The 14,277-nt window shown below is 36.3% G+C and overlaps 1 protein-coding gene across 8 annotated transcripts in view; it reads left to right on the forward strand.

The window, feature by feature from the left end:
* The window catches only part of TRIP12 (thyroid hormone receptor interactor 12), a 67,902-nt gene that overhangs the window by 45,089 nt on the left and 8,536 nt on the right, over positions 1-14,277 (forward strand). For 6 of the 8 annotated variants that reach the window (XM_042821140.1, XM_042821144.1, XM_042821147.1 and 3 more), the window contains 20 exons: positions 1,190-1,258; positions 1,398-1,563; positions 2,265-2,382; positions 2,507-2,663; positions 2,945-3,098; positions 3,618-3,846; positions 4,529-4,647; positions 5,251-5,458; positions 6,243-6,343; positions 6,490-6,664; positions 7,189-7,330; positions 8,196-8,387; positions 9,058-9,209; positions 10,790-10,962; positions 11,433-11,506; positions 11,616-11,815; positions 12,055-12,182; positions 12,501-12,652; positions 13,041-13,183; positions 13,762-13,918. In XM_042821140.1, the coding sequence (XP_042677074.1) occupies positions 1,190-1,258; positions 1,398-1,563; positions 2,265-2,382; positions 2,507-2,663; positions 2,945-3,098; positions 3,618-3,846; positions 4,529-4,647; positions 5,251-5,458; positions 6,243-6,343; positions 6,490-6,664; positions 7,189-7,330; positions 8,196-8,387; positions 9,058-9,209; positions 10,790-10,962; positions 11,433-11,506; positions 11,616-11,815; positions 12,055-12,182; positions 12,501-12,652; positions 13,041-13,183; positions 13,762-13,918 (3,009 nt within the window). The remainder of the gene's footprint in view (positions 1-1,189; positions 1,259-1,397; positions 1,564-2,264; positions 2,383-2,506; positions 2,664-2,944; positions 3,099-3,617; positions 3,847-4,528; positions 4,648-5,250; positions 5,459-6,242; positions 6,344-6,489; positions 6,665-7,188; positions 7,331-8,195; positions 8,388-9,057; positions 9,210-10,789; positions 10,963-11,432; positions 11,507-11,615; positions 11,816-12,054; positions 12,183-12,500; positions 12,653-13,040; positions 13,184-13,761; positions 13,919-14,277) is intronic. The other 2 variants (XM_042821143.1, XM_042821146.1) reach the window with 1 other exon arrangement.

The raw sequence follows: 14,277 nt of genomic DNA on the forward strand, positions 1-14,277 counted from the left end.
AATCTAGTTGTATTACTATTCAAATCTCCTTCCCACTTTGAAGCCTGAAACATTTCAGTTAAGATTGTGGTTTTCTGCTGGTTTATTTCTGCTGATGGCTTATTAGTCTTTTATAATGAAATCCCTACTCCTGCACAATATTTTCAACTGATGGATCCTGAATAATGTATTTGCCTGTATTGTAGTGCTGCTGTGTAAATAAATGTGCACTTAAAATGATTATTACACAAAAGAAATTTAGATGTACTGCTTGGTTGTCAAATCCCCGTCAAAGAATTATTTTTCCTTTAAAACAAACAAACAAAAAAAAACAACAAAACAATAAACCAAATAAGAATAACTGGAACCTTCCAGGTAATCATTTCTATTAGTGATTTCTTAATTCTGCCTCTTCACTGAAAGTCTACTTGAATCTTTGATGTAGATTCATACACAGCACCATTAAACTTAGCCAAATTTATAGTGAGGCTTGATGCTTTTAAAAGTCTTTTCTGAGCTAAATGATGCTGTAGGTTTAGAAGGTTCTTTGAAAACAGGAAGCAGAATTTGAGCAGTACTAGGACAAATACTACTTCCTTCTGAAGAAAGATTACAGTACACGCAAAGACAATTTCAATCATCTTTGAAGCAGAATTTTATGGGGAAAAAAAACCTCTCAGTTGCCTGGCTTTTTCTCCCTCCCCATCTCATTCACTGAAACCTTCTAAGTCCCATTTGAAGTCTTAACTAGAGTTGTTTTTAGAGTAGTTCTTGCTATCTTGTTTGGATTTGGATTTGCACTGCGTGATCTGAAGCTCTAGTCTTTATGCGTTTTGTAGAACCCTTCATGTCTGTTAGCCGTGTCTCCTGTCTCTTGGAATTCATAGACCTTCATTTTGTTTCTTCTCTGCAGAATCCAAAAAAGAATAATAGACACCCATTTACTAATCTGTAAATGTCCTGAAATGTATTTGTGTGGAAAGTGAGGCATTTTCCAGGCAACATGAGAGGTTCAAGACATATTGAGACATGAGATCGATTTAGCCTGTATTAATATACTCAGGTTTCAGAACTGTAGCATATGGTAAAACATCTAATACATGTTGAATGTGATCTAGTTGGCCTTTAAGAAGTTTTATGTATGTGTCAATAACAGCTTAATTTCATGTATGCTGAAACTCTTTAAGGGAATACTTTTTTCTTTTAATAGGACAAAAAGTCTGTTGAAAGCACTTGTCTCTGTTTTGCACGGCTGGTAGACAATTTCCAGCATGAGGAGGTAAGGGTTGTTTTTTTTGTGGGGGTCAGGTTTTTTTCCACTTTTCTCCTTTCTTCCATTTCTAAGGGCTTACCTTTGAAAATCAGACTAATGTGTTTTTTTTTTTTTTTTGGTGTTTTTTTTTTTTTCTCTCCTAAAGAACTTGCTGCAGCAGGTTGCTTCCAAGGACTTGTTAACAAACATCCAGCAGCTTTTGGTAGTGACACCTCCTATCCTGAGCTCAGGAATGTTCATCATGGTGGTGCGCATGTTTTCCTTAATGTGTTCCAATTGTCCAACGCTTGCAGTCCAACTTATGAAGCAAAGTGAGTTGTTTTTTTTCATATTTTCGGGGCTTATTTAAGTCTGTGGCTGTGGTCAGTGGGGGACTTTGTGCACTTGGTTAAACAAGTATTGTTCTTTTTCTCTTGTTATGCTTTCCCTGGGACACTAAGTTTAGTTAATGTCATAGAGAGTACTTGTTTATTTTTTTCCCCTTTCTCTAGCTGTTGTTGCTGAAGTGCTCACCTGATTTATTTTTTGAGTCTGCATCAGCTGCACGAGTTGCTTTTATTTTGACTTAAGCTTCTTCTTATAATGGTTACTGGATGGATAAATGTAAGGAATTTTTTTCTAAGGGAAAACATGAGGAGAAAAAAAAAAAAAAAGTAATTGTTACTGGTTTTGTCCCCAGTTATTTCTTTCTTTCCATTTTGTGAATTTTGACTTGTGACTTCAACTACTCTGTATGTTCCCATCCTTTCTTCCCTGCCATGTATGTTTAGTGATATCCCCTCCTATCCTCCCAGCAAGATGCCTCTTAAAGGCCAGGGTGGGACAAACAAAAAAGTACACCAAAACCTTACGCTGGACAACAAACATTCTTGTGATGTCTGAAGAGGAGGCTTTTGTCCTACTCTCTTCTGTCTGTTTGCTTAGGGCAGTGACTGTTTCTTTTGTGTAGTGTCCAGTACAAACTGTAGTCTTCATACTGATATGAATGGTCTCAATCATAACAATTCTGTAGACATTGCAGAAACACTTCACTTTCTCCTTTGTGGAGCCTCAAATGGGAGTTGTCAAGAACAAATTGACCTTGTTCCACGAAGTCCTCAAGAACTCTATGAGCTTACTTCTCTTATCTGGTAAGTTATACAGTTTTACGTTTCATTCTAGTTGGTTTATTAAACTCCTTAACTCTTTTATAATAAAGGCAAACAGTATTCAGCTCAAACTTGTAGCATAACATTGTTTTCATGTTCTTTCCAGTGAACTGATGCCTTGTCTGCCAAAAGAGGGGATATTTGCTGTTGATACTATGCTAAAGAAAGGAAATGCACAGAATACAGATGGTGCGATATGGCAATGGCGAGATGACAGGGGTCTCTGGCATCCCTATAACAGGATTGATAGTCGAATAATAGAGGTAGTAATTCCAGTTGCTTACATGGGGGTGATCTTTGTGTGCAGTTGTACTGAGCACTTTCTTTATGGTTTTGAAAACATCAGTCTTGTTTGAATAAGAAATGCGTGAGGGGTAATATTGCACTGTTTGGGTATTCGGTAACAGGTCAACTGCTGAATGCTTAATCGCTGCTCTTATTGTATTTCAGTCAAGTCATTGTTTTTTCCTACTGTGCTGTTTCCCCACCTTCATATAGATTTACATTTGTTCGAGCATCCTTAACTTTAACTCTTTGTTTTTAGGCAGCTCATCAGGTTGGTGAGGATGAGATTAGTCTGTCGACACTTGGACGTGTCTATACTATTGATTTTAACTCTATGCAGCAAATAAATGAGGATACTGGAACAGCACGTGCCATTCAGCGGAAACCAAACCCTTTAGCCAATACAAACACTAGTGAGTATAGCTTATGATACATCTGATATTTCTAGTTCTGGCTATTTTATGCTAAATGTCATGGTAGTCTACTTGACTAATAGTTTTCTTGTTTCTATGAAGCGTCAAATTCTTCTGAATAAACAGAGGACAAGCTTGCAACAAAAATCAGAAGTATTCGTGCAGACTTTTTCAGGGGACTGAGAATGTGTTAAATTTGGAGGGGGGTGGTTCATGGGTGGAGTCTTTTGAAAGAGTTTTGTACAGCTGTTTTTGATGAAGACTGGGGGCTTTCTACTAGGGTTCAGAAATAAGTTTAAAAATGGAATTAAAAAAATTGTTGGAAGGATTTATAGCATGTTCTTGCCATCAGTTTTACTTCTGGTTGTTAAAATAAAATCAATTAAAGTTGTTAACTAATTCCTTTCTTTTTAAAAACAAAAACAAAAAAACAACCCCTCCCAAAAAACAGCGGACATCTGCATTGGAGTAAAGATGCAGATAACTGTGCAGTGATTTATTGCATAACTTTTCACACAGGTGGACATTCAGAATTGAAGAAGGATGATGCTCGAGCACAACTAATGAAAGAAGACCCAGAATTGGCAAAATCCTTTATCAAAACACTGTTTGGTGTTCTTTATGAAGTGTATAGTTCTTCAGCTGGACCTGCTGTTAGACACAAGTGCCTTAGAGCAATACTTAGAATAATTTATTTTGCTGATGCTGAACTCCTGAAGGATGTGCTGAAAAACCATGCTGTGTCAAGGTGAGTTAATGAAAAATTGTGAATGGAACTTATTTGGCGCTTACAACTCAAATCTGATCAATTATTGACTCATCTTTTCTCACAAAGAAATTGTAATTTTTAATTCTTCTTTTAATGGTATGTTTTTTCTAAGTATGAGGCTCTGTAGTTCTTCAGAAACTTTACTAATCTTAGATTTTGCATCTGGTGCTAACTGAAGTTTTTCATATTAGAAACTGATTACTTACAGTGCTACTTATGTCTAATATTGTTTCACTGAGTTCTGAAACTTGCCCGCAAGCTTTTCTGAAGTTCAGGTGACTTTGAAGTAATAGGATGTGAACAGTAACAGGCTTTATATCATTCTACTGGCAAGTTATGTTCTATTTATGAAACATCCCCCCACTTGATATAGTGGTGGGTTAGGGGTCAAGACAGAAGGCTGCAATCAGAAAATAAAAAGATTGTACCAAGTTCTGATTTCTTTGAGAGGAAGGAAACTGTTTTATGCCTTGTGGGAATGTGACTTAGGTGAGAGAGTTTTAAGTACATTATGTATAGCTTTTACAAAAGTGCTATGAAACTTGCTTGTATACCAGAACAGTGCTAACAATGTGTGCAAGATGAAATGGCTTTGTTAGCAAAAAAAAAAAAAAGGACAAATCTGGTTCTAATAAATTATCTGCTGTATTGTCTATTGTAGTCATATTGCCTCCATGCTGTCAAGTCAAGACCTTAAGATAGTAGTTGGAGCCCTGCAGATGGCAGAAATCTTAATGCAAAAGCTACCTGACATTTTTAGTGTTTACTTCAGAAGAGAAGGTAATCCTTGCTTTCTTTCCCCTTCTGTTCTCCTTACTAGTTAGTACTCTGGGGGTTGTGTGTGAGTGTTTTGTGAAATCCTCTCTCCCAAATTGTATCGTTAATGTCTTACTTGCATAAGGCGAATCTGTGCAAGGTATCATTGTATGACTGGGGAGGAGTTGATCAACACTCTGAACGAGAGACGGATGTGACTTCTTGAATCTGAAACAAGTTTGTACAGGCTAATAGATGTTAGAACTTACTTTTAGACTGAAGAGGCCTGGTGGAAATTACATGGATACTCCTACTGGACAGAACTAATGAGTTCTGAGCAGGAATTCCCTGAGTCTCTCAGGACTTTTTAGTTGCCCTACCTGTGACTGTCACTTAAAAAAAGTATAGATTAACTTATTCTACAAAAGATTAATCTGCTTTTAAAGTGTGCAACTGCTGCAAATAAATTTAGTGTGTGTATGTGCTTATGCAAATGTTGCAGAAACCTCATAATGGAGGCTACAAGTTGTTTGAAGAGACAGAAGTCTTTTACTTACATGTTCTGTAACCTCCTCCCCCAATGCCCTAAATAAAATACTAAGCATAAAGATTTCTTCCTTTTTGAAGGAGTGATGCATCAAGTGAAAAACTTAGCGGAATCTGAGGCTTTGCTAACGAGCCCACCAAAGGTATGCACTAATGGATCAGGAACGCTGGGTACCACTACAACTATAAGTACTGGAACAGCCACTGCTGCCACTAATGCAGCTGCAGATTTGGGCTCTCCCAGCTTACAGCACAGCCGGGAGGATTCTTTGGATCTAAGCCCACAAGGGTAAGTGCACTATGTGTTGTGAGCAAATGTGATTTTTTTTTTCTTTGGGAAAATCTTTAACTGATGTGGGCTGCTGCAGTATCAGCTGTATTGGGCTGTGATATTTTCCTTTAAAAGTAAAATGAAGCCATGTTGAAGATATCATCTGGAAGCTTTAATTCATTTCATGCTTTTTTCCAAGAAAAAAGCAAATAAAGAAAAACTAGTGACCTGATAGTTGTGATGTAATGATGTTAAACAATCCATGCTTTTTGATGGGAGGCTGCAGAATGCCAAGAGCAACAGCTGTAGTCTCATGTAACTCCTGAGAACAGTGATTCTTTCAAAGGAATACTTGCCATAGTGGTGGTTGCTTTCTGTTGGGGACTGGAGGGAAGAGTCATTATTCTTAAGGTTATTATTGAGGGGACAGGCAAGTCAATTGTCTTTTGTTGTTTGTTCAAGAATTTGTGTATTTTCTTTTCTTGTATGATATTCATTTGAATAAATGAATAACTAGACAAAGGCGCCACATTATTTTCGTGTTTTTATCTAGTGGTACTCCTGTGTTTGGTTACCTGTAATAGAAGAGTGATAGCAAGTCGAGTGCTTTCCCTCTAGCTGGAGTAATTCCTTTGTCCTTCCCGTAAAATAAGAGTCGAGACTCCTCCTGTAGTCTGTTCTTCTGTTGCGCCCTCCTTGTTTTGGGTTGGGATCTCTTGTATCCTTATGCTTATGAATGTGGTGAATCATAGAACTCGCAGAACTCATGGAATCATGCAACTTTGTTTCTAAATTTGGACAGACGACTGAGTGATGTTCTAAAGAGAAAAAGACTGCCAAAACGGGGGCCAAGGAGACCAAAATATTCTCCCCCAAGAGATGATGACAAAGTAGACAATCAAGGTAAAATATTCTTAATATGACTTGGACTTCTTTTGTAGTAAACTTATTGACAGTGCTACTTGATGCATTAATGCTAGCTGCAATAAAACTGTTGATTCTACAAGATCCTTGTAATCCTTCTTTTTTTTTTTTTTTTTTTTTTGCAGCAAAAAGTCCTACAACTACTCAATCTCCTAAATCTTCCTTCTTAGCAAGTTTAAATCCTAAAACATGGGGAAGATTAAGTACACAGTCCAACAGTAATAACATTGAACCAGCACGAACAGCAGGTGTAAGTGGTCTTGCAAGAACTGCTTCCAAGGATACAATTTCCAATAACAGGTACACAAGTCACAGTCCATGTAATATGAAGCTGAATTTGAGGTGCAGCCACCTTCTTATGATAAGTTGCTGTATAAGCAGTAGCGCATCAAAGGTATTTGGGAACAAATATTGTTAAAATAGTCCTTAAAAAACAGTGAAAAGACTGTGGATGGATCATAACTGAAGATGTTCAGATTTGGGTTAGATGGAGCTTTGAGCAACCTTTTTTAGTGGAAGACGTCTTTTCCTGTGGACTAAATGATCTTCCAGGGTTGTTTCCAAGCCAGTCAAGGATTCTATGATAAGTTGAGGAAAAAAGAATAACCTCTTAATAGTGTGTAAAATGTGCTGTGAAAACAATTGGAGAACTTGGAAAAATATTGCAAGAAGTAATCAGCAGAGAGAATGTATTTACTGTAATTGAGTAAGAGGGGGAACTTTTTTGCTGCTAAACATAAGGAAAGTAGTACTTTGGCTGTGTTTACTTGTATTGCTGAAATATGCAAATACTAATGTGCCAAATGCTTTTTGTTTCATTACAGAGAAAAAATTAAGGGTTGGATTAAGGAGCAAGCCCATAAATTTGTAGATCGTTATTTTAGTTCGGAAAACATGGACGGAAGCAATCCTGCACTAAATGTATTACAGAGACTTTGCACTGCAACTGAACAACTTAACCTCCAGGTTAGAAATGGCAGACTTTTTGAAGGGGTGGAGTGGAAGTGACGGAAGTGTTTAGGAGGAAGCTGTGATTCTAGAGGAAGAAAAGCTGATATTTTAGACAATGTGGGCAGTGTTTTAAGTGTTTCTGAACTTGAAGTGGCTTGTTTTTGTGTGTTGTTTTTTAAATTACTGTTTAACCACTGGCACATTATTTATAATAAAAAACTAGCTTAATGATGGTATGTTCTGGCTTTTTTTGCTTCTAGTGTTTGCTTCCAAATTCAGAAATTCTGTAGTTGAGTGTTCAGGATTGCTTTTCTACCTGGGGAGTACACAGTTTGTAATCAAAACTTTAGAGCACCTGGGGAGGGCAGTTGTATTTTGTTGAAGGCAAATGCAAGAAATGATGCAGATGAGGCCAAATCTATTATCTCAAGAATTTTGAGCCTGACTTCTCAGGCAATTGTGACAAATAGTCTAAACCTGTAACTCCTGAAGTAGCTGAACAGTTGAGTTATGTGCTTTGACATCAGGAAAAAATTATTAAATAAAATTTTACTTTCTTGACATACACATGGTTGCTGTTCAAAATCTGTATCAGTATGTTTTAGTTATTTGTATTTTGTTTGGAGCTCATGAATTTGAGACAAACGGAATCTTGCATTTCTTTGAGAAAGGTAAAATATACTTGCCTGTAATCTTCCTCCTTGAATAAAGAAGTAGCTTATCCTTGGTATCCTTAGTTTACTTGCTCAGATATTACTTGTATTACACTACTGAAAGAAAGTTCTTAGATTTTTAGAGCTGTTCTGTGCTGTAGAAGAGAAATAGTATTTCTTAAGCCCTTATTACTTAGGTAGTAAAATACTGTCTTCGTATTTTTCAGGTGGATGGTGGAACAGAGTGCCTTGTAGAAATCCGTAGCATTGTCTCGGAGTCTGACGTCTCCTCATTTGAAATCCAGCATAGTGGATTTGTGAAACAACTGCTGCTTTACTTGACATCTAAAAGTGAAAAAGATGCTGTAAGCAGGGATATCAGATTGAAAAGATTTCTTCATGTATTTTTCTCCTCTCCAGTAAGTTTTTTTGTTTTGGCATTTATGGTTGTTTTTCTCTATCTGAGAGGTTCAGCAAGGACCTTGACTCAAAGATGGTGAGAGTGCATATGGAATTATTTGCTTACAGCAAAGCTGTATAACATAACTTTTACATGGCTCTCTGTCCTTCTAAGTCATGAATTCTTTGGAATACCTTGTAATTAGACATTTTCACCCAGCTGGGGAGGGGAAGAGATTTCAGCATGGTCAGTTGTCTGAGTCTTGAACAACTTAAAGGTTGTTCATGACTATAAGTTGATATGAAGAGTTCAGGTAGTGATCCAATCATTTTTGCTCTCTTTAATCCTAAATACTGCAAGAAACTAGATTGCCTTGCCTTTAAAGTAAAAATTAAAAGTGGAAGTGGAAAAAGTAGGTAACTACAGTTTCAGTGAAGCTTCCTGGTCGGGGTTAAGGATGAATTCTTCAAATCTGCAGGGCTATTAATTCTAAACTAGAGTAGTAAAAGTGAGAAGTGCGTTCTGGAGGCATTATCTTTCATATACATGTACTGTCATCTGGCTGTTCTGATACTGATACCTGAAGTGAGAGCACTAAATTTTCACCTCCTTTGTGAACAACTTGTGGTGTAAGTTGCTTAAGGTGAATTAATTCAAACATGTAACTAAAACATTTGAATATATTCTAGCTTCCTGGAGAAGAACCCCTTGGAAGATTAGAGCCATTAGAAAATGCACCTTTGTTGGCATTAGTCCATAAAATGAACAATTGCCTCAGTCAGATGGAGCAGTTTCCAGTGAAAGTGCATGACTTCCCCAGTGGAAATGGAACAGGGAGCAGGTAAGGATTAATGCTCAGGTAACGGTTTTGTTGGAAGCTTTTGTTTTCTGAACTTTGTTTCAGCACTAAAAATTTCAAGAGGTAATGGAGAATTCTGATCTTGTTCAACGTAAGAGAGATTGTATCTACATCTTTGCTTGACATCTTGAAACTTCTTCCTGTTAGGCTTAGGTTGGAAGCAGTCTCTTAAATTTAAAAATTCATGTCTTCCCTACACTTGTAACCAATGCTGGAAGGAGTAATTTCTGTTTTGCTGACACTGATATTTTTAGTGAAGCAGTGTTCAGCTTGATTGTTCAGATAGGTTCTGTTGTCCTGAGAAAACAGTAGAAGTAGTTGAATGGTAACAGTTAGCTGTCACCATAATTTAAAATAACTGTAGATGTGCCCTCTTTAGTAATATAAATTAAATTCAGAATCCAGTTGTGTTCTTAGTAGGATTTGAAGTAATGAAAGCCTATTTCTCTGATTTCAGTAATTTTCCATATTAAATCAGCATAGTTTCTTTTGTTGTATAGAATCTAGTAAGTCACTTCAGTACTGCAAGTCTGAAAGTATTTATTATCAAAATAGCTATCGAAAAGCTGAATTCTATGATAGGCATACTCTTTTGACTGCTAGGGAAGGAGTGTAGAAAATAGTGGTGGTTTTAATCAACTGTGATAAGATCTGAATTACAATAGATTTTTCTGAGCCTCACACTATAGGTTTTAATGTGTTGTACACTGAAGTTCAGTACTTGCTTTTTGTGAAAGTATTTGAAAAACAAACATGAAATTGAATGCATGCAGCATTGTTTCTAATACTTCGAGGTCTTGATGTTAGCTTTCGTAAGACTACAGAGCGTAGACTATTTGCAGTGCTTCCCAATATGCACTATTTGTATAAAAAATGAAATAACTATGAAAGTTGAAATTGCCAGTCATAAATTCAAAATTCTGCTTCTCTGAAAGCTAACCATGGAAAGTCAGACTACAACAGCGCTGATTGACTGGCTAGTCTTAATGTGTGTTCTGTCATTGGAAATGTTGAGTTAGTCTTCTGCTAGTACCTGGAAATAGAAGCAGTCCAAGATGAGATAGTTGTGTATACAACTAGTTAGCATAAGTATTGACAGTTGGCATGGTGAAATGGAATCTGTGAACTATATTTAGCAAGGAAAACAAGCTTTCAATTTCTCTTTAACTTATTAAAACACGAGAGCGAAATGCTTGCATTCTCTATCCCTGGTTCTTATCCTTATTGCACTGCAGGTCAACACAGCTCTAAAATTCTTTGACCACTGAAAAACTTCACACATCAGTGATGCTCAGTAGGCCATATTATGATCAGATCTCAGACTGGGCTTTCTCTTAATCCGTGCAGATTCCTTTGGAAATAAGACTGGCCAATTTAGATTCTGGAGTTCTTATACTGTTAAACCCTTGATCTGTTAATCTAAATCTTAATAGCATGTTTTTATAGTAATAGACTGAAGTATCATCTGGACAAGTGAATTCTCAAATGCATGTATAAGCCTTTTTAATGCAGTTATTATTAATAGATTCTTTGTGGCAACTTTTTTCATAAATTATTTTGAGTTTTTCTCTTAACAGAGGATCCCAAGCTTTAAAATTCTTCAATACACATCAGTTAAAATGCCAGCTGCAAAGACATCCAGACTGTGCTAATGTGAAACAGTGGAAAGGTGGACCTGTGAAGATTGATCCTCTGGCTTTGGTTCAAGCCATTGAAAGATATCTTGTTGTTAGAGGTATTAATACCTTTATATGGTTGAGGGGGGTAATTTGTTTCTTAGGGTAGTCTCTATTGTTAATAGTGTTGAGTCCGTAGAAACCTGTGAGAATTCTATTGAAGAAAGTGTAAGGTACCTGTAATTGTATCTCGTTCACAGGGGGGTAAAGCAAGGCTGAAAATAAATCTACCATTTTATGAGGCAAACTTTTCCTGCTTGGAAACAATTCCATCTAATTAATTACAAAAATATAATTAAATACAGAAATATTAAAAATATATGTATTTTATATATAATATAAGTTGACTGTCAGATTGGCTATAAAGTGAGCTTGATGTGAATGTTGACACTGAAATTTGTTCTAAAGTGTGTGACTCTTATATGTTTATATGTACTTTGGAACTGTTTTAGACAGCGGGGTACTTATGTGTACAAAAAGACCAAAATTTCCTGTTAAATATGTGCTTTTTTCCCCGCTCTTGCCTCAGGTTATGGAAGAGTTAGAGAAGATGATGAGGATAGTGATGATGATGGGTCAGATGAAGAAATAGATGAATCTTTGGTAAGCTTTCCCAATGGGGAAGGAGAGAGGATGGTGTGGGGAAAATCTCAAAGAGAAGCTAGCAATAAGTTTGCCTAACTTGTGTGGTTCTTTGTTTTGCTTTGTTCAGGCTGCTCAATTCTTAAATTCAGGGAACGTGAGACATAGATTGCAGTTTTACATTGGGGATCACTTGCTACCATATAATATGACTGTGTATCAAGCAGTTAAGCTGTACAGTTTGCAAGCTGAGGAGGAAAGGGAATCGACTGATGATGAAAGCAATCCATTAGGAAGAGCTGGGATTTGGACAAAAACACATACCATTTGGTAAGTTTGCTAGAGGAAGGACAACTTCTCTACTGTGAGAGAGATGTATAAAACTTGAATGTAACTCATTTACTTGTGAGTTTCTTACCTTTTCTGCTTTTTAGCTGTCACAAAAGTAAATTTACAGTAATTTAATCAACTAAGTTCTGCAACTGTTTTTTCCTTGTAAGTAAAAAAAAGAAAAAAAACAAAAACAACCCACACACAAAATCTTAATAGAAACTTAAATTACATTTTAGGTACAAACCTGTACGGGAGGATGAAGATGGTAACAAAGACTGCGTTGGTGGTAAAAGAGGAAGAGCTCAAACTGCTCCCACAAAAACCTCACCTAGGAATTCTAAAAAGCATGACGAATTGTGGCATGGTGAGTATGTTGCTGATGTAATATTTCTGTGAAATTGCTGAAAGAATGGAGAGGAAGACTGTTGGGCACCTGTTTCTTGTTTTTAAAGCATAAAATGTTTTAAAATAAACACACACACACATATATATATATATATATATATATATATATATGTATGAATGTGCACATTAAAACTAAAAGATGTAATTGGAATTGTCTAATGGAAGTGTGTTGTCTGAATGAATGCTGTATAAGTAACTAAAACTACTTACGTTTCTTCTAAATAAGTTCTGAACATTTCACTATTAAGTTTCAATAACAATTTTTTTCTCCTGCTAGATGGTGTATGCCCTTCAGTATTGAATCCTTTAGAAGTTTACCTCATATCTACTCCTCCTGAAAACATAACATTTGAAGATCCTTCATTAGATGTTATTCTTCTTTTGAGAGTTTTACATGCTATCAGTCGATACTGGTATTATTTGTATGATGTGAGTAGAGCACTTAAAATCTTTCATACTTGATATAAGCAACTGTCCGTAAATCCATTAAATTTGCCACCTACCCTCAACCACACAAAAAGAAAAAGTAACACGAAAGCTACATTTTCTTATAGCCAGCCTTACCTGCAGTGTGTTGAACACATTTTTTTCCTTCCTTAAGTTAAATGGTAACATTATTCCTGAAAAGAAAATGTGTGGTAGAAGGCTGCTCAGTCTCTTTCACGAGTCAGGCTCTGTATGACCTGCGTGACCAAAATGACAATGAAACCTTTTTTTCCTGTAATAAAGCAATTAGAAGCATGAAGTCTGTAAAAAGACTTGTGTGTTTTTCCAGCATTTCTTTAACTCGAAATATGTTGTTCTTTAATTATCACAGAATGCAATATGCAAGGAGATTATTCCAACTTCAGAATTTATCAACAGTAAACTGACAGCAAAAGCAAATAGACAGCTTCAAGATCCACTGGTAATTATGACAGGAAACATACCAACTTGGCTGACAGAACTTGGAAAAACATGGTATGAATGACTTACAATATAGTATTTCTAATTTTAATTCAGTACTTCTCTTAACTGGGCAGCCCAAGTACAGGATGTGTTACGCTTTTGAAAGTACTGTGGGGAAGTAAAAGGAACAGAAATCTTACAAGTCATGTAGTGGCACTTGGATGAATGTTTACGCTTTATACCTGTGCTGCATAACTTGAACTAAATGCAGATGTATATTTTGGGCATCTTTTTTCTTCTCCAAATACAGGAGCTCAAGCCACATTCTTAAGATCTTTTATGTGAATTAGATTTACTAACTGCAAAACAGGTTTGAACAAGTAAAAGGAAGCTGCACAGTCTTTTCATAGCCATGGCATTTGAGAATTTGTTACTGTTTTTTTCTAGCAGGGTTTAAATTTTTCCTAGATTTTTCAAAAAATTCCATATTAATATTTAATCTCTAGACTTTCTCATGAGCATCACCTCAAAACCATTTGGGAGGTTGCTTTCACTAGTATCTAATAAAGCGTTAGCTTCAGGCATACTGCATTTGTTCTAGCTATAAATGGTAGTTGAATCCTAGCTAATTAATCCAATGCTCTTTGCAGCCCATTTTTCTTTCCATTTGATACCCGACAAATGCTGTTTTATGTAACTGCTTTTGATCGTGATCGAGCCATGCAAAGACTACTGGATACTAATCCAGAAATCAATCAATCAGATTCTCAGGATAGCAGAGTGGCACCACGACTGGACAGGAAAAAAGTAGGTGTATCTGTTTTTTCAAAATGGAATGTGTGATTTATTTGTTTTATTGCTGTTAAGAATATAATTGCGAGCAAATTTATTTTAAAACATCACTTCTGGTAGCATACAGGTGAAGAGGAGGCTTATTTTCATTCATTTAAAAGTCCCCAAGTAGAAAGCATGATGTCTTCTAGGTATCTGCCATTAGATGGCAGAAGAGGCTAGAGTGTACTTTGTTGCTTATTCACATCCTGCTTAATTTAGAACTGTATTCTTTACAACTTCTGAAACTGTACACCAAGAGTTCAAGCTTTAGGTTTGGTTAGAGACTTCTGTAGATTTGCTTGTTAACTGATTTCCTTTGGATAGAAGTAGAA

This window comes from Centrocercus urophasianus, unplaced genomic scaffold, assembly GCF_019232065.1.
Source record: "Centrocercus urophasianus isolate 14NV4802_14NV808 unplaced genomic scaffold, USGS_Curo_1.0 seq_19, whole genome shotgun sequence".
NCBI lineage: Eukaryota > Metazoa > Chordata > Aves > Galliformes > Phasianidae > Centrocercus > Centrocercus urophasianus.